This window comes from Temnothorax longispinosus, chromosome 6, assembly GCF_030848805.1.
Source record: "Temnothorax longispinosus isolate EJ_2023e chromosome 6, Tlon_JGU_v1, whole genome shotgun sequence".
Lineage (NCBI taxonomy): Eukaryota > Metazoa > Arthropoda > Insecta > Hymenoptera > Formicidae > Temnothorax > Temnothorax longispinosus.
In genome coordinates this window covers 18,002,272-18,020,894 of record NC_092363.1, presented here as the reverse complement: position 1 = coordinate 18,020,894, position 18,623 = coordinate 18,002,272, and the positions used below count along the sequence as shown (strand labels likewise).

The 18,623-nt window shown below is 39.5% G+C and overlaps 1 protein-coding gene and 1 long non-coding RNA gene across 2 annotated transcripts; one reads left to right on the top strand and one right to left on the bottom strand.

The window, feature by feature from the left end:
* Positions 1-1,675: 1,675 nt before the first annotated feature.
* LOC139814356 (uncharacterized) lies at positions 1,676-18,479 on the bottom strand. Its single transcript, XR_011732430.1, has 3 exons — positions 18,179-18,479; positions 17,839-18,107; positions 1,676-7,849 (listed from the first exon to the last, which is right to left on the bottom strand). It is a non-coding gene; the product is annotated as an uncharacterized lncRNA (long non-coding RNA).
* Positions 7,644-15,454, top strand: LOC139814354 (uncharacterized). The gene is made up of 2 exons (XM_071780568.1): positions 7,644-7,780; positions 14,096-15,454. Exons 1-2 carry the CDS (start codon positions 7,663-7,665, stop codon positions 14,437-14,439), a joined length of 462 nt encoding a protein of 153 aa, XP_071636669.1. The 5' UTR covers positions 7,644-7,662; the 3' UTR covers positions 14,440-15,454.
* Positions 18,480-18,623: the final 144 nt, after the last annotated feature.

The following is an 18,623-nucleotide window of genomic DNA, read 5'->3' as shown; positions in this document are numbered from 1 at the left end:
AGGAGCTAAGAATTGCTCGATAAATTAATATGTCGATATATAATTTAATATATACATAATTATAGTAACGATGATTATTAATGTCTCTGTCAAAAATTGTATGTAATTAATGCTAATAGACAAAAGATCTGTATATGTATGTATATATGTATCACTAATAATGTATGATTGTATGATATATGTAATTTTTATATATAATTTGTAAAAATGTAATAAAATGTGCATTGATAATACAAAACATTTGTCTTATAAAAAGTATCGAGAGAACATAATAAGCAAAGAGGTAAAATTCCAAGAATTTTCATAATTTATAAGAATTCGGGATTTTGAATCGAGAAAATCGAAAGTCTTAAAATTCGACAAAGTATCAGAAGAATATGTGATTATATATCGAGGAGGTTGCACTATCTAAAATTTCAAGAACTTTCAAAGAATTTCTAGAGAAATGCAATTCTAAAACTCCTGATAATTTTAAGGCATGTGTTTGGGAATTTAAACTCTATAAGAATCTAAATTCTTGAAAATCAAAAGAGAAAGTCAGAATACTAGGAGTGAGATAGAGTAAAAAATAAAAGTATTTCAACTTTAGCAATCAAAATTTTATGATAATCTTTTATTTGTGAGCGGGATTATGATTATGTAATCACATACATAAGATTAATTAATGACAAGGTATTATTAAATACTAAAAGAAGTTGACGAAGGGTCAAGTTGCAGCGGACGAGCAGAAAGCGAACAGGAAGAGGATGGGCATGTCTTTAATTGACTGGACTAGCTGGATAGATGACAGATCCCCATCGCGAGCTGTTGCAACGAGCGCGTTATGCGCCGTTGCATTGACCTAGCACGTTTACACGTTGTGAAAAAACGGCGAGGCGCATCGTAAAATCCCGGCAATCTCCATTATGGAAATTTCCGTCGCGGCTTGGCCAATTTCCATAATGTAATCCGTCTGATATTTGTGTACGAGTCTCTCGGGAGCCGAACTGATAGTCTCCGCCTCTTGTAAATCTCCTAATTTCGATTAGTTTGTATAGTTTCATCAAGTTTTTTTCTGCTCTTTATTTCATAGATTTCATCGATTTGGCTTTCAAGAAGCTCGTATAATATCGCGAATCGATTGTCGAACGTTTAATCTCATTTTTTACAATGTTCCGCGTGCATCAGTGGTTTTCTGAAAGAAAAATTTTAAAATAAAAATGAGAATTTTGATAAAACTCGCACTTGATTGACACTTGTGCGCGCGATAAAAATGTCGATTATTGTTATCATCATCTTCGGCAATTCTCGCAGTCCTGATTATACCTGAGAACCAATTAAGATAATATTTCGTGTCGTTGCGTTTGCGGTTTAAGGCAATCAGTGGTCGAGCCATTTCATGAACGAAAACGAAAACGCAAGGCAATCATTTGGAAAAGAAAAAGTATCTGAAGTATACTTTTAATTAAACTAGTTAAAATGTGATAATATATTTCGCTCATTGTAAGGCTCATTAATTATCAAGAAAGACAGAAACAAAGAGACGTAATAATTGTTTTATTTGACGTTAAGTAAAATCGGTATTAACGTTCCACTCATTTATTCCTCAGTTAATCGCGCTTTGCCACGCTCAACGATGCGCCATCGATTCCTTAATTTAAATTATTTATTAATTATTAATGTATAACGCAATTCGAATTTATTTACGATAAAAATTGTATTTTAGTCAGTTTATCGAATATTCGATGTAAAGGCAACATCTTCACTTGCACTTTCACGTGGAAAGTTTCAAAAGTTCACTGCCGCTTTCTCGCCTATCGTCCACAAACAACCGTTTACCGTGTTACAGTTGACTTTAGTTTCTCCTCGGCACAACAAGTAATAACGAACTGATATCGTTCTATTCTAGACGACATAAACGCTTGTAATATTGGGTCATCCCATAAATAAAGCATTTATAAAAGAGAGCTTGATTTATTCTTTAGCTCAAAACCGACTTTAATCTCGCCAGAGAATTGAAAATTTAAGATTAAAAAATGGGTATAAGTTGTAAATAAAGGAAAATTATATTTTTGGATTAAAATTAAAATGGCAAATTTTTTGTTTTATTTTAAAGATAAAAGAGAGACAAAAAATCGCCTTACTTATGGAATGATCCAATAATACGTGACAAGTCGGAGAAATTCAGATGTAAGACAACTCAGAGAATGCTTTCCGTTAGTTCCTGTCGTTTTACAATTTGACAATCTATCTCGGTAAATATAGCACAGTTAATCTGCCAAATTACATTGTTACATTGTTACGTAACACAGCCGAATGCGTCGATGGACGCGTTTATCTCATAAATAAAGACCTAAATTCTACCATCCGGTGTGTCAAGGCTTAGTTCCAGATTCGTCATACATGGAGAACGCGTTCGAGAGATCGTTGTCTCTCTCTTTTTTTTTCCTTATTGCACGAGACTTCTCTCCACGGATTATTCCATACGATCTGCTTTCACCTTTTCACGCTGGAGCCAACTCGGCTACACGCGAGAGTGGATGAGATATATATAAAATATAAATACATATATATTACATTATATAGTATATACATAAATATTTTTAATTATTATTATTATTTATCGGGTTTTATATACATGTAAAAAGTAATGTGTACGTAAAAAAATAACATTTTAACTTCCCCGCAGTAATAATTTCCGTCGCCACGATACCATATTTTAACAATATTATTGAAAAAATATTCGTTTGCTTGGACATTGTCATATTTCTTCGTTGTCAACAGCGCGTTTCAATTGGTTTACATTAATATTTTAGCTACAAAGTGATTCGAAGATTCGACGAAGTGTCGTCAGCAAGAATAACTAGAATTTCACGTACAGCAGTTTCTTATAAATAAAAATTCAATTATTGCGAATCTCTGTATTCCATTTTCTACTACATTTCCTACATTGTATTCAGGCGTAGGTTGACATCTTACAATTCATTCATTCCTAAAACTTACGTACACAAATCTCACAAATGTACACAAGTCTTCCTATTGCTCTATATTTTATGACACACGTTTATGATAACGCTTAGTTCTTACATAGGCAGCCTTACATAAGTCGGATTCCCAATTAGTTGCACCCAGCAACAACATTCGACTTTCCTACGTCAAGTGGCGTTTCCCTGCGATTTATTTCTACAATTATCTCAAATACGGCACAAGATAAACGCGGCGGTACCGGTGCGCGGAGTGGTAGAAATCATACGTGATGTAATTGAGGAAGTTATGCTGTCGAAGTGTAATCGTAATGTGAAAAATACATTTTAAAGCCGCAATTATTTTTCCTCTTCTACAGATCTTAGAATAGTACTATAGAATCACCAGATAGATATTTTCTTATTATTAACTATGTATCTAATCTTTTCTCCTCGTCGCTCGTAAGTATTCCTCGTTATTCTGACGAAGGCGACAAGCAGCAAAGTAAATATAGCGTGCAATAACGCCGAGTCTCGCGTGCGAAAATCAACGCGGAAACTTTCTCCATTTGGGCAGATCCCAAATTACCATTAGGCGTTGGTCGTGCCATGCACCTCGGAGCCGTGCCCAGTCCGGCCGTTGTCCCGGCAATCTCGGCACACAATATATCGCCCCAATTGAGTTCCACCGGCTTCGCAGCAATTACATCACTCGCGCATCCGGCACGGATTCACGTTTGCCAGAGGTTTGCGACAAATTATTTTCCCTCTCTTTCTCCTTGTCTCGTATAATTAATATTATTATTGTATTCAGTAATTAAACTGTTTGATATAAGAATTAATATAGGAATTATAAGTAATTATAAGAGTTGTTAAATATTTCCATTAAATTTTTGCCTGGATAGAGTCGATTCTTCGACAGTTTGACTCCAGAACCGGTTCAATTTTTCAAGTTTAAATTATATCCATATTTACCAGTGCAGATTGACTTTAATCTCGGTTTAATTTACTTTTTATCTTTTTCTAATTCTTAGAATTAGAAAAAGATAAAAAGTGAGTTAAACCGAGATTAAAATTACTGTTATTTACATTAACTGTTAAAAGAACAAATTAATCTTTATATCGCAGATATCGTCGCGTGTATTAGAAATTACAACAAAACTTCCAAATTTACAATTTTTGTAATACGATTCCTCCCCACTTGCGACATGATTAAACACATGTCATGTATGTACATATATGTATAAGTGAGTATGAGAAATTTCTTTGAATCTTTCTTCCGACTTCTTGTTAAATTGTTAAACAAATATTAGCGATTAGTAAACTGTCAGGTGTTTCTCAGTTCGGAGTAGTTGCTCGCCGGTTGCCCTGGCCGTTTCTTTTGCGACGAACGATCTCTTCTCAGCAACCAAGCCAAGTCAAAGCGGAAGCGAAGGCGGTAGAGTCCCGCGCGAACATCGAGATCAAAGCGAGGACAGAAGCGTCGACGAAGGCCGATGTCAAGACTGAGACTAGGCTACCGCTGTCGATGCCAATTACCAAGCTCATCGTCTATAATTGAATATAATTGGATCAGGAAGGGTCCAAAATCGTCGATTCGACCAAGTGCGAGGTCGAGATCGACCGCGAAGTCAAGGGTGTGGCGTCATCCACGACGGCATCGCCAGTCATTGGGAAAGACATCTTCTCAGCCTCCGCTTCGTTTGAGGCCGACAGTCGGGTGATAAAGGTTTCTCGGTGGACAATGCAACTCACTGCCTTCCCTCCAGTCGCATCTTGCACACGTAGAAGAGAATTTTCTGTTGGAGGATATTAATAGACTGATGAGCCAAATTTGCAAAAAGCAATTAAGTAAGAGTAGTGGAAAATTAAGTAAGAGTAAAAATATTATGTAAATTATTGTAGCTGCAAGATTTAATTTAACTCCGATCTTTCATCTCGACGATCTTCCTTCACGCACCGACCCTTTGATATCGATTTAAATAGGACTTTCGTTATAGAGAACACAGTTGTATTATTTTTCTAGATTCCGCCAATTAATATTTATGCAATATTGCGTATGTCGTAAAATCTTCTTTGCCGGATATTCCGTGCAGCGCGGGCGTGCATATTAAGTCGGCGTTCGAATAAAAGAATGAGATTTCATCCGGAGATTCAATCTCACACGTGCGACGAGGATATATTGTGCAACACGCGCGCGATATTGAGCAACGTGCGTTTCCGCGCTTAATCGGCGTTACTTACAAAACATACGAATTATATTATACAAACGGGTCGCCGCCTTTTGAGCAACTCCTTCACGCTGAAATGAATCACCTGCTCGCGGCTTTCCTAACGTTCACCGTTTACTAATGGCTATGTTAATTTCTTCCCGAGAAGCCCGTATTAATGGCGCTACAAGATTCCTGTGTATTCGACGGGCTGGTTGCTCAATTGCTTTTCAAAGGAAAAAAAATTTCGCGCGAGTTACACAAAATCACCTCCGAAAAGCCGAGACGAGCGTAGCGTTAAATCGTAATTCTGCATTGCAGCGCCGGAATAGAATAGAGAATGATTATCGTGATTAATTGCGGGATGCTAATACGCGGACTATTTTTATCGTAGAGCATTGCCATAAAAAGCTTGCAGCTACAATACCAGTTTCTCAAGCTGGTTCTACATTGTATAATCCGTTTCGTAAATTATTCATCGCCATAAATCCTGATCTAAATCGATTTTAAGCGGGCGGCGGAATTTAAATCCCGATTAAATTTATGAACATTCGGATAGAGGATCTTGTTTAACGAGTAAAATTCCCCTAAGGTCGCCTCTTTCTCTCTTTCTTCGAAATGCTGAGGTTTCCACAGTACGGTCCGTAAAACCTGTATTCATCTTCAGCTACTACACGCCTTTCTTCTTCGTCAACGCGCGGGTGGTATCCAAATCCATCACCTATACAGACAACGGTATTTTATTATAATTCTGTCATGTTAACGTTTCAATGCGTATTACTTGTCATCCCCGTGTAATTGTTGAAAACGAGCGATGTAGATTTTTCACACTATTATCTTAACGTGACAACGTAACTCTCGCATGCCGCACGCAAGTGCGCACGGAACCGCAACGCATACGCACGCATCTTGATACACAGGGTGTTAATTACAATTTATCTAACTGAAATTGAGCCTTTGACCAACACTGTTAAATTCAGTGTCAAATTATACTCAATTTGAGTCCATTTTTAACCATTTCTATAGGTCATCCTGCTTCTACCCTAAAATACGTCGTTAATTTAATTAGAATAACGTTAATTTAACAAAACCAATAAAGTTAAAATAATAAATTTTGACATACGTAAAAATAATGAAATGTCTTTCAACTTAAGATATCAATTTCAATTTCATCCTTTAATATTCAACATTGTAGCAGAATAATATATAACCGTAGACGCATAATTATTAATTTTATACGCGCGTTCGTATAGAATGTCTCGAGAGTCAAGGTACCTTTTTTTTCTCGCCACGTCACTCACTGCCGTGATCCACTATCGCTGATCTGAAATTAATACTAACTTAGATAGAACGGTTGAGATTTTTACAAACGCCACATCGGCTCGTTTTAATCGCGCTAATGAGCGCTCGCGAGATTTACTAATGAACGGATGAAAGTTAACGATAATCCACGTCTTCGAAGACATGTATACAGCAATTTCGCGATTACAGTATACAAGATAATAAACGGTTGTCCGTCAATTAATCTCGCTGCATGTCTTATTAACGATTATCACGCCGATCTATAAATTAACCGTGATACCTGATCCATTAAACTCACGAATGCGTTGTCAATATATATTGCCTTAGATTATTTTAGTTTTCTCTTGAAAACTCTCGACAAACAAAAGTATTTTAGAATAATTTCTCGTATTTTACGGTTGGCTTGCGATAATTAACTCGGCATTATAAAAGAAAAATAAAAATAAAACGTCTAAAAACAAAAATCTTGTATAAAATAAAATTCTTGTCTAAAAATATGAAACTCTTTCTGTGTATATGTATTGTCTTAAGAATATCTCAAAACTAACTCAAACAAAAATGCTTTCAATAATAGATTCTCTGGCCACTTTGACGCCAACTTTTCCTCAATGGAAATATCCAGGTTAGTCATCACCTATTGCGGTTCTCTAATTTCCTACGTCCTTGAAACATTAAGCGTCAAATTAAACCCCTATTAAACTTCATCGAAAATTAATTAAAGAATGTAGTTTCATATAGTCATTTAGCTCTTCGGTGAAGTTCAATTTGATCGCTTGTAAGTCGAGGAACATCCTCGTTGTGTGTAGCAATCGGAAATTTTTATTTTTCCACGTCGAACGAATCTCGTACCGGGATGGGGACACGACCAAAGTCTGCAGCGGCCACGTCGGTCCCCCATGCGCGTACGCGTCCCTACCAACCTGCCGCGTGGACCCCGGCGGTGTCCCCGACGTCACTTGGAGCCCCGGTCGCGAACGATGCCTCGGTGACTGGTGGTTCAAGAGGTGAGAGACCACACGTCTGATCCTGGAGGGGATAACAGGGACCCCGCCCGATGGCCGGCTATAAAATGCCGCCACGGGGATCGGGCCCAACCAGTCGTAATCGATACAAGAAGCTCCATTTTTCTACTCCTCTCTTGATTTCATCCCTCCCATCGCGAAGGAGGCTCTCCCCTCGTGAATCCGTCTGTCGCCCGGCTCGAGATCATGAAGATCGTCTTCGCCCTGTTGTGCGTCGCGGTGGCCTTCGTTGCCGCCCAGGATGCCCAGGTGCAGGAGCGGCCGAAAACCTTCCGGAGGCTGATACCCGCCGACGTTCTCCGCGGTGAGTTAGCCCGAGCCGACCCTTTCCAGGGTAGAATCTTACTTCGCGGCAAGCTCGCGGCCTGAAAGACTGTCGTTGTTTCCTTTTAGATAATTTTGTTGTAAGAATTTATATTTCTACTCCTACTTATGTTTCTACTTTTAAAAATTGCCGAATTTTACTTTACTCTTTTTTTACTTAAAACTTTTTACTTTATACTGTTCACTTTTTACTTTATATTTATTTTTTCTTTTTTTATTTAAAAAGACCAGTTGGAAAAGTCTCAATTCAACGTTCGATTGTTGGCACTCGACAATTATACGAGCATTGCTTAGCATTGCTAAAGATAGCTTCGAAAAGATATTTCATCACGAAAGAATATTTTTATCGCGATGCATCTCGCTGTTGAAGTAGCGATCTTTATCTTCATAACGCGATGCTAATATCGCTTGGTATTATCACGTAAGATAGAAGCAATTAAACAATATATCTGACAGCAGATGGGTATGTGTCAGCTATTAGCGTAATAGATTGTATGCTAATTTGTTGTTGCCGAAGAAGAGATATCGCCTTTAGAATGGCGTGATTTCGCACGGCGCTTCTCAGCTCGCGCGAAAAGATAAGAGACTAATACATATTAATTATTTTTATCGATGCGGACTAATTTTAATTCTCCGAAATCATTTTTTCCGCACTCGCAAGACAAGTGTTTGCAAGTTGGATCTATCTTTTATCAAGTTCGTTAGTGCATTTCAATCAAGGATAATAAAAATGCGTAGTGTAAAATGTTGAATTAATGTTCGCGTTCTGTCAGTCCATGTAATATATTTATATTTAAAAAAACGAGATTAATTTTTCTCAAAGATTCGCAAGTAGATTCGCCTGTACGCGAAAAATGAAGAAGAAACGAGGCGTGAAACGTCGGCTGAGAATCACTGCGTTAGGTGTCTGGCCGAATTCAAAGAACATGTAATGTGCATGACCGACAAATGGGACGATTGTCATTATTTTCAACCGGTGTTCGGGAGACATTCGGCTTTCTTACGATGCATTGTCACGCGTATTAAACAGCTGTCTCTGAATCCCGATGACATGCCACGTAGTGCTACGAATGCCATCCGTGACGGAAATAATAAGCGATGCGCATTCGAATCATCTTAAAAGAGTCGAATTCTTCTGTCAAAAAAGCTTGGAAATGTTCCATATACCTACTGATCCAAAAAACAAAAACAAAAAAAAAAAAAAGAAATGTAGAATCAATTCCATTTTTATAATTGGTTTTAAATTGTTCACTCTAAAAAATAGAATTTTCAGCTGTCATTTAAGACTTCATGCTATTTCGATCAATCTTGCTTATAGAAAATAACTAAATCCAAGATCCGCTCTCGATTCTACGTGAACCGTTTATTATCCCAATCGCGAGAGGTATTATACGATTCGCTGGAGTTCCCGTGAATTATTCCGAGACAGCTAGAGATAAAAATCCCATCTCCTCGCCCACGCCTCACAATTCTTCGCTTCCGTTCTCGTGTCGGCCTTGATTAACACTTTTTTCTCGCTCAATTATCGCGTCTCGGCATTTTATCCCAAGTAATTATCCATGCGTGAATCGGCCATGATATAAAACGTAACTGCCGGACGTCTTTTTGCGTCGGCTCGCCCATTATCTCGTAACGCGGGCGCGGTCCCTGCGAATCCCCGATTCACGCAAGGACACGTATGATGTATCGCGGCACGAGATCCCACAGACGATTGTCGAGAGAATAGCTCTGCTCGTCAAGATCACGAGACCGCGTGAAAGTTTCATGCTGTAACCATCACCTGTTACAATCCCCTTATAATCTCTCCCCACCCTTTTCCGTTCCTTCTCCCCCTTTCCCGATATCACTTTCTTCTTTATACGGTCCGTGGGGTGCAGTAATGCATTTTCTCTTCCTCTCGATAAGTTAAGAAGACCGTTGCGAAATCTGTCGCTTTTAGAAGTTCTTGAAAAACGATGCGTGTAAAAAAAGGAGGTAGTTCAACGAGACAAATGCAAATGATAATATGCCACTAATTGTAGGTATTGGGATCTACGGGACGCGTGGTATTTAACTCAGATTTATCCTGACGATTATATGCTACGTTTAAGAAAATAGATAAAATTCTCGCCAATTAAGACGCGATTAATTAAGGAACGATGCACTATACAAGCGGCAGTTTTTTTTTACCATTCGACGCGAATCGCAAGATTACTCCAATGAGACCGCGAGCGATAGTTTGAAGGAGATCAGTTTGAGTGCCTTCCAGAGAGAAAATCCTTGATGTTCGCGTAGAGGCTATTAGACTAATTCCCGGTCTTTAATTACCCGTGGCCGTGTTCTTTCTTATTTGTCCGCGCAGATCTGGATTTCCATGAGTAATCGAATTAGTCACGGAGAGGGACAAGGGGAGAGGAATATTACGGGCGACCTCGTTGCTCGAATTGTAGCGAAGGCGGTAGGATCGCCATCACGGGTGTGGAAACTCACGGAAAGGATAGAATTATTTGCTCGTCGTCTTGGAAGGTCGCAGATATCGCGCGAGGCGAAGGCCTCGGAATAGTACGCGACGAGCTCGCGGAAACGCGTCTCGACAAACAATACCTAGCATTTACACATAAGTACAGCAGAACGATCGCCTTCTAATTCCTTCGACCTTTTCTAGCACAAAAGAAAAAGAAATAAGAAAATAGATCTTTTCGTACACGTTTTAAGATATATCAACTCCGATGCTGCTGTCCGATCGAAAAGAATGTATATGAAATTACGGTGAGGTCGCATGAAAGTATCCTCGCTGTTTGAAAGCGAGAAACGCACCCAAGAAAGTGGTATCCCGAGCAGAAATGATGACTGGCGACTGATGAAATGAAAGTGCGGGCGGGATCGAGCGCGGTAAAATCAGGGAGAGAGAAGCCTGCGTCGCGAGACTTTCGAGATTAGCGAGGCATCACACATCTGTATCACTGTATATCATAATAATATATTACTATATGCGATATACTGATATATCATTGTATGTATCGTGATAATAAATTGTAACTCCGTTCAACTTCTTTGCTTCCCGTTAGCTTCTCGAGGATCGAATCGGTTTCGCTTTAGAAAGACGCAGGATATCCTCGCGAACGAGACAAATATCAACCATTCTATTTCGAAAAAGTGCCAGCGATACGTTATCGCGGTTATCAGCGCTTCGAACAATGCACAGAGTCCCGAGAACTGTTTGCTTTCTTGCAATCTGAGTGAAAGTCACTGATAAAACTTTTTATCTTTTAACCCTTTAAGGACGGAGGTGGCCAATAAGCTATACAGTATTACTTTGATGTTAAAAAGAACGAGGGTGGACGGTTCATTTCCCGTTACTGAAAATTGACCACTAGTCTTAGCCTCTTTTTTTTGCGTCCTGTGCGATAAGGCTTGTTTAGAATATCCGTCTTTAAAGGATTATTAAAATATAGGTTTTCTTACGACTAACAATACTTTAGTAATTTATATTTAAGCGTCTTGTCGAGAAAATTAATCCCTCTCGCGGAAGAATTCATTTTCGCAAGACGCAGCTGAAGAAACAGCAATAACGTAATGTAATAAAGCATAACAGGAAAAACGTGTGAACGAATTAATGCTAAAAACATGACGTCTGCGATTCTTCCTTCGAAAATTTATAATAGTTACATTCTACTTTTCTAAATCTGAGAGTTCTGCGTTTCTAATTGAATCGGCATGAAGATCGTATATAATCTCTGCGCTTGCTGTCGCTTTAACAAGTGTCCTTGTTTACTATTTTACGACGACCGGTGAAACGAGAAAACCGCAGCGGCATTAAGTCGGCATCGCGCCGTAAACGTCGATCGCACGTCGTCGCCGGCATTGAGAAAACTGTAACGAACACGTCATTGTTTAAGCCTCGCGAAACAACACGCTCGCTCAGACCGGATTAACACCGGCCAGACGTCCTGACGTTCGTGCAATAATGCGCGTAATCCTCTGTTCGATCTTATATCTATACGGATATCGCGCGTTGGATGTGAAATCGCGGAGAGGGATACCGGTCGACGTGACTCATAAATCCCAATACACGACGAAACACATTGTTAAATATTAAAGAATGAAATTTAAATCAATACCCTGAGTTAAATAACATTTTGTTATTTTTAACTGCCACGCGTGTCGCAATTTATTATTTTAACTCCATTTAATTAAATTAACATTGTTTCAGTTAAATTAACGACACATTGAGTAGGAGCAGTGGCGACCTAAGGGAATGGTTAAAAATGACTGAAATTGAGTACAATTTGACACTGCGAATTTAACAAGTGCAGGTTTTTTTCAAACCGCATAATCACGCGGAAAATCGATAAATTATCTACCCGCAGATTCATCTTTCGCGTTTTTTTTTTAATTTCTCCGGATTTGATTGAAGAACCGGATCGTCGATCCGGACTTTTTCGAAGATCCTGTCCTCGCCTCTCGACAAGTTTCCTCGCTCTCTCAGGTGAAACGATCGCGTCGTGAGTCATCGGTCTCGACAGGCCTCGAAGGGCTCTTACGTAATCGCCGAGTAAAATCAACGCGTCCGACGTCCGTCGTAACGACGCGCCCAACATTTGTCGTCGGGGCGTTGCGTAAAAGCGGCGCGCAACCGACCGGCCCGGTGTATGACAGTGAAAGTGTTTCTCCTTGAAGTTTCTAGCACGATCACCCGGCCGCCGGACACCGGGTTGTTTTCCCCGTTCGTAGATGGGTATCGAGGCAACGTATTCGTCGTCGTCGACGATTACAAATCGAATTAGCCCCGTAATGCCGTCATCCGTTGCACCCGTCGTATATACGTCGTCGTCATCGCGCGGCTCCGCGTCGAGGAAGTGAAATTCGCGACCGTCATTATTAGCGTTAGCGTGTTGCAGGTTGACGGACCGACTCGGAAATAGGATGCCGAACCCAGCGGGCATTGTCGCGTTCGTTGTCGAGTCGTTTACAATGGGAATAATGATGCGAATGCCGACGTAAAGCGAAGCGTTCGCCGGTGCGAGAAGATTAATTTTAAACGTTCGGGCGATACTCCATTAAAACGAATATGAGATAATATGATAGATAAATTAAATAATTATAAGATAATAAAGGATATATAAAATTCGTTCGCAATAATAAAAAGATTACAATAGCGCGATGTATTAAAACACAAAGATCTGGTTACTGAAAAAGAATCAACTGCGCGCGGAATCGGTAACACCGATCTATCGTCGAAATAAATAGACAGATGTCTTTATTTCGCGTCTTTTGGAAAAGATTTATAATTCCAACCGAATACAATATATCATTTATCGATAACGTGTCACAAGTTTAATAAAAGAAATGACAGTATCATTTTAAACTATATATAATTTTAATTAGCATAGATTCTTATATTTTCTATTACCACTCTTGTTTCTCATTGTTTTACTCCTAAAGAAATCCCGTAGCTTTCTTTCGCTCTATTCTTTTTCTTTATTTTAAGGATATAATTTTCTTCATCCAACTTATTTTGAGGAAAAGATGTTTTTCATCTAATTGATTTCTTTTCCCTGTTACCGAAATAAATACTGATGTAAATTACGGATCGTCCTACGCGAAACACATTATCAAGTTCGACGGCCCCGATTTCACCGCGTGCATCGCGATGTCGCATCGCGATATTATAAATATTGCCTGCTCTTTCATTTGCCGGGATATAATTCAGGCTAGGGATAATTAACGGGTAACATTGTACGGACATTAGCGTCGGTTTAGGTCCGGCGCGCACGGCGTGTTAAAAAATAATGACATTTTTGCGGAATTGTGCGTGACGAGGTAATGAGCGCGTTATTAAGGAAACATAATCACCACGTTATTTCGTTATTTCGACTTTGATGAGATTCGGATGGTCTTTTCCTCTCGTTTACTAACGGTGCGTCACCGATAAAAACCGTGCGAAAGAAATTTCGCGAATCCCTATACAGGTCAGCCAAAGCGGATTAAAATGTTAACGCGTCGTTCATCACCTTTCCAAGCTTGCACAAAGCAGTTATCGGCACAAAGATTCGTTATACCGTGCATTATTTCGTACATTATTTCATTTGTATATTAACAAATTAAATTACGTCCGATGATAATTTGTTACATTATTTATACAGTTGTATATGTAAATTATCACATCCTGAAATAATTCGTTATATGATTTGTATGACCGTATTTTCTAAAAACGAAAGAGAAACGAATTAAACAAAGCTCTCTTTTCGGCTCTTTTATCGTCGAGGTTTCATGCAACTCGTCGTTCTAACGAGAGGAAATTTCCACGTTACAGACTTCCCGGGCATGTGCTTCGCGTCGACCAAATGCGCGACCATCGAGCCGACCAAGTCGTGGGAGCTGGCGCCGTTCTGCGGCCGTTCGACCTGCGTGCCCGCCGACGACAACTCCGGCCGTCTGTTCGAGCTAGTGGAGGACTGCGGCCCGCTGCCCAAGGCCAACCCCAAGTGCAAGCTCTCCGACAAGACTAACAAGACCGCGAGCTTCCCCGACTGCTGTCCGATCTTCGAGTGCGAGGACGGTGCCAAGCTCGAATACCCGGACATCCCGACCCTGCCGCCGCCGAGCGAGGCCGACGTGGCGGCCGCGAAGCCGCAGCCGGAGGCGCCGAAGCCCTAAAGCACCCGAAAAACAAAGCAGCGAAAGGCCACCTTATCCCCAAAGGGGAGGTGAAGGTTGCGGTGTAGCCTCCTCGACGAGATCGATCGTGCCCGGTTGCGTTCCAATGGACGTCAGAAAAATCATCAAACCTAGCGCAACGCGAAGCAAAGACGCGTACGATCGCACGAAGTAACTTTATTTTGTATTTATTTTACTTTGGTATACGAGGACCAAGATCCGCTTCGATTAGTCACGCTATTTCACGGTATTTCTTCTCGGGGAAAGGATAAATTGTCGTGTAACAGTCAAACGACGTCGCCGTACGTTGCGCTAGGTACATACAAGATCTCCTCGTATCCGGCTCGGATTGTTCGACAGGATTGCGCAACGATTTCTGCCGATCGCGACGAGGCCATACCGCGGTACCGCTCACCCGCCTAACTTACGTGATCCGATCCCATACACGATCTAGATTAAGCTAATTGTATATAAATTCAGGCGGCGCCTTTGCAAGCCACAAGCACGACGAAAGCTTCTCCAATGCACTCGTTCTGCCTCCCTCCCTGTCTCTTCCTATTTGTTAATCTTCTCGTAATCCACTCCGCGACCCTCTCATTAGCGTCTTCTATGTACTTTAGCTGCTCAATCCCCGAATGTATGGTTTACTTACGAAAATCTAGAGAAAAGAAACGGGCATCGCAAAATTTAGCAGAAGACAGGAAATGCAATGAATGTCTTACAAAGAATGGTAAACGTGCTAAGAAGTTAAGTCGATATTTCGGCGTATACATTGTTTCGTGATTACCCTATATTATATTTCGCACAGGAGCGTACGAAAGGTTTAGACACTTTTCGACGATATATCTTTTAACGATAATTGGTAATGGCGCACTTTTCTAGTTAAGTTTTCGACTTAAGCTCTTTCTCAGCATATGACAAATTACCCTGTAGCCAGAGTCCGGCAGTATGTATCGCAGCAAATACGTGTGATTGTAATTATATGTGATTAAATTAATATACTTATTTAATTCAATGCGCGTCGCATTTATCTGCCTCGCCCGTTCCGTTCCTTTGCCTCTTAGAATTAAGTTCTAGAATTAATTAGAATTAAAAGTCGCGTAAAAAATTCAGTCAATGTCGATAAATTGTACAATTTGACTTTGATCGCGATTCCGACCGAGACGTAAAAAAATTCAATTTTCTTAATTACGGCTGTTGATGGATAATGTCATTTTTTATTTAAAACATCGCAAGAAATGCTAGATATTAATATTACGAGAGTATGACGACTAACGACTAAAGAAGTGGGCAGTCAACCTCGCCTACAAAGTATTTCTGAAATAATGAGGCAATCGAATATTGATTTATACATGCATATTGAAGGCCAAGTTAGAAGAATAAATAATTATTCAGTGCAAAAAACCATTAGTTGCAGAAGTTTTTAAATTATACGTTATATATCATATTTAATTATGGAGGGGTAAAACCCATAGTGGTATAAGTCAATATTTTAAAAAATTTCCCTCCACATATTAAATTATATATAAATTAATTATACTGCAGTTTTAATCATATTAAAATAAATTATATTTTAAAATTATATCAACATTATATCAAGCAAGGGAATAAATAAAAAAATAAAGCCCTGTCTTCCAATTGCAAAGTTCGATTTCACTCTAATTGAAAAGAAACGCATTAAAGTAAGACATCCGGGTGATTAAAAATTGCACGGTCCATCGTTTTGACTTCAAATTCTTATTTTCGCCTTGCGAATCTACGAATGATGATCACTGTTCGTTCGCCATTTCTTCTACGAGTTTTTTCCTCCTTTCTTTTTTTTTATGCAACTCAATTAAGAAAATGCAAGTGACGGACGCCGTAAAAATAGACGCGAGAAGATTTTCAATCCGAATAGAACGCGAAACCTACTCTCACCCGGCTGTCATCTACTCTATCCGCCTCTCTCATATCGAATTCTCTGATTAAAGAAGATAAGATGTTGCGATACCGATTCGTCGCGGCGGCTCGTACGAGAAATTTCTGCGAGTCTGCTAATTAAATGCCGATTTCGTAACTCGCGGTTAAGTTTAGCTGCAACGAAATCAGATGCCGCCAGACTGATTATTAAATTCGCATGGGACGTCGATAAGGCTACGAAACGCCTCTCCGTCTCTGTAACTTTCCGTCCGACTGTCTTCGGCAATATATTGAGTAACATTAATTAGCATCACAGCTTCGTCCTACACTGTCGCTCGCACGCTCGTGTCTTCGCGTAATTATAATTGAGACTCATATATTAAGCGACAGGTTAAATCCCCACTTTTCAGACGTGTACGAATTCTCTAAGGATTCCTGCAAAATTTCGGGCGAGAAGTTAGTAAACAAATAATGCGTCTGTAATCCTAAGCAGAATCCCTAAGAAATCACGATGACGTCAAAGTGACGTTGAAGTGGCGTTAGAGCGACTTTTAATAATATTATTTGAAACCATTTCGACACCACATTGACGTCGACGTGACTTTTTGTCTCGTCTGGAGATTCTATCCGTCTGTCCTTGTTCTCGAGAATTCGAAGAGAATCCGATTGCCAAATAGCAATATTTCCGAGACATCCTGCTTGATATTCGCGACACTTCGTAACCTGAATCACTAACTTGACTCACGATTAATTTCTTTGTGGAATCATAAAATTCTACAATATATGTATATGTATATTCTATATAGCCTTTTTTCCTCTACGTTCCTCGTAAGATTTGCCAAGGATAGTGATTAAACGCAGATTTTATTCCACGGCCTGCAAAATGTCAACGCGATCAGCACCAGATTTATATTCGCTATATGCATATTTATGCGGACTGCAATTCGTATGGAGAAATCGATTTGCTTTTAACTTTAATCATCAATGCGAAAAAAACATCCTTTCTCGCGAGAAAATAAATTGCTTTTCGTAAAAATTTAAGATATATAATGACCAATAGGATCAATATATTTTTTTAGGGTATTGGAAAGAAAGATCCAATACATTTATGATCAGCTTTTGTAATTAACGCTCGCTTGTATATAATTACTCTTTTACTGAAAAAGTTGAGTTGTTTAAAAAAATAATAAAAAAAGGTAAAAAAAGTTGAAGTTAATTATATTAAAATTATTCATTGTTAAGAAGTATTTAATTATACATTATATGTATATTATTACATATGTAAGATATTAATTACACTAAAATTTGAAATAAAATGTATTAAAATTCATATTAAAATTATATCAAGCAAGGGAATAAATAAAAAAATAAAGTGCTTCTAATTGCAAATTTCAATTTTACTCTAATTTTAGAGAAACTGAATCAACTTATCGAATCTCTCTTTCTCTCTTGTTCAATTAGTGCGATTCTAGTTTAACATGATAAGTTAATAATACATACATTTCAGAGTATTCATTATTCCGTTTTTCCAACTGTAATAAATGCAAAATGAAGGATTGTTTTCTGCATCCTTTTCCTTCGCGCGAGATGCAGATTTCATAAATCTGAAGAAGCGCATCGATCACCCTGGATCACCCAAGCAGGATACACGAGGAGTAGCAGAAGTGGTGTGTTGGAGTGGCTTTTAACACTGCGCAGACACCGTGTTTTTGGAGCACTCACCCGGATACCCTGGGACTTTCAAGTCCAAAGGACTTTTGAAAGCGTTTCTGTGTTACAAAAAATCTATGAAAATTTATGTATCATCTTTAAGGTTTCATAAAGTGATTTCTGTACTTACATAGGTCGGAAACTGTTGCAATTTTTTTTTAATGTTGAAACGCCAGAAGAAAACTGTAAATAACGAAAAATCGTCTTAAAAGGCCCCCGGTGTCCGAGCAGCGTTAGGTTGCGATCCGATTCGCGCTCACATCGCTGAAAGCATCGCTCTATCTTCGTTCGATATTCGATGTGCAACGAAGACAGAACGATGCTCACAACCGTGAGCCTGTGAGCGTGAATCGGACAGCAGCCTTTTGGACGCCATTTTGGCATCGTCGTGTCTCTCTTGTTCCCGAACGAAGCGACCTGCGATTCCCGCGAAGCGAGCTGCCAAAATTCATTTCGCGGGGCATATCGATACATCGATACATCGATACGCCCTACGATCGACCCTCTCGCCGTGCGAGCGGAGTGGTGCGAGCGAACGCACGCCACCGAGGCACCGCGGTCCGCGAGTAAATGCA

Coding starts and splice junctions, on each gene's coding strand:
- LOC139814354 (XM_071780568.1), top strand. CDS start 7,663: ATGAAGATCGTCTTCGCCCTGTTGTGCGTCGCGGTGGCCTTCGTTGCC. Junction 7,781..14,095: donor ACCCGCCGACGTTCTCCGCG/GTGAGTTAGCCC, acceptor TCCACGTTACAG/ACTTCCCGGGCATGTGCTTC.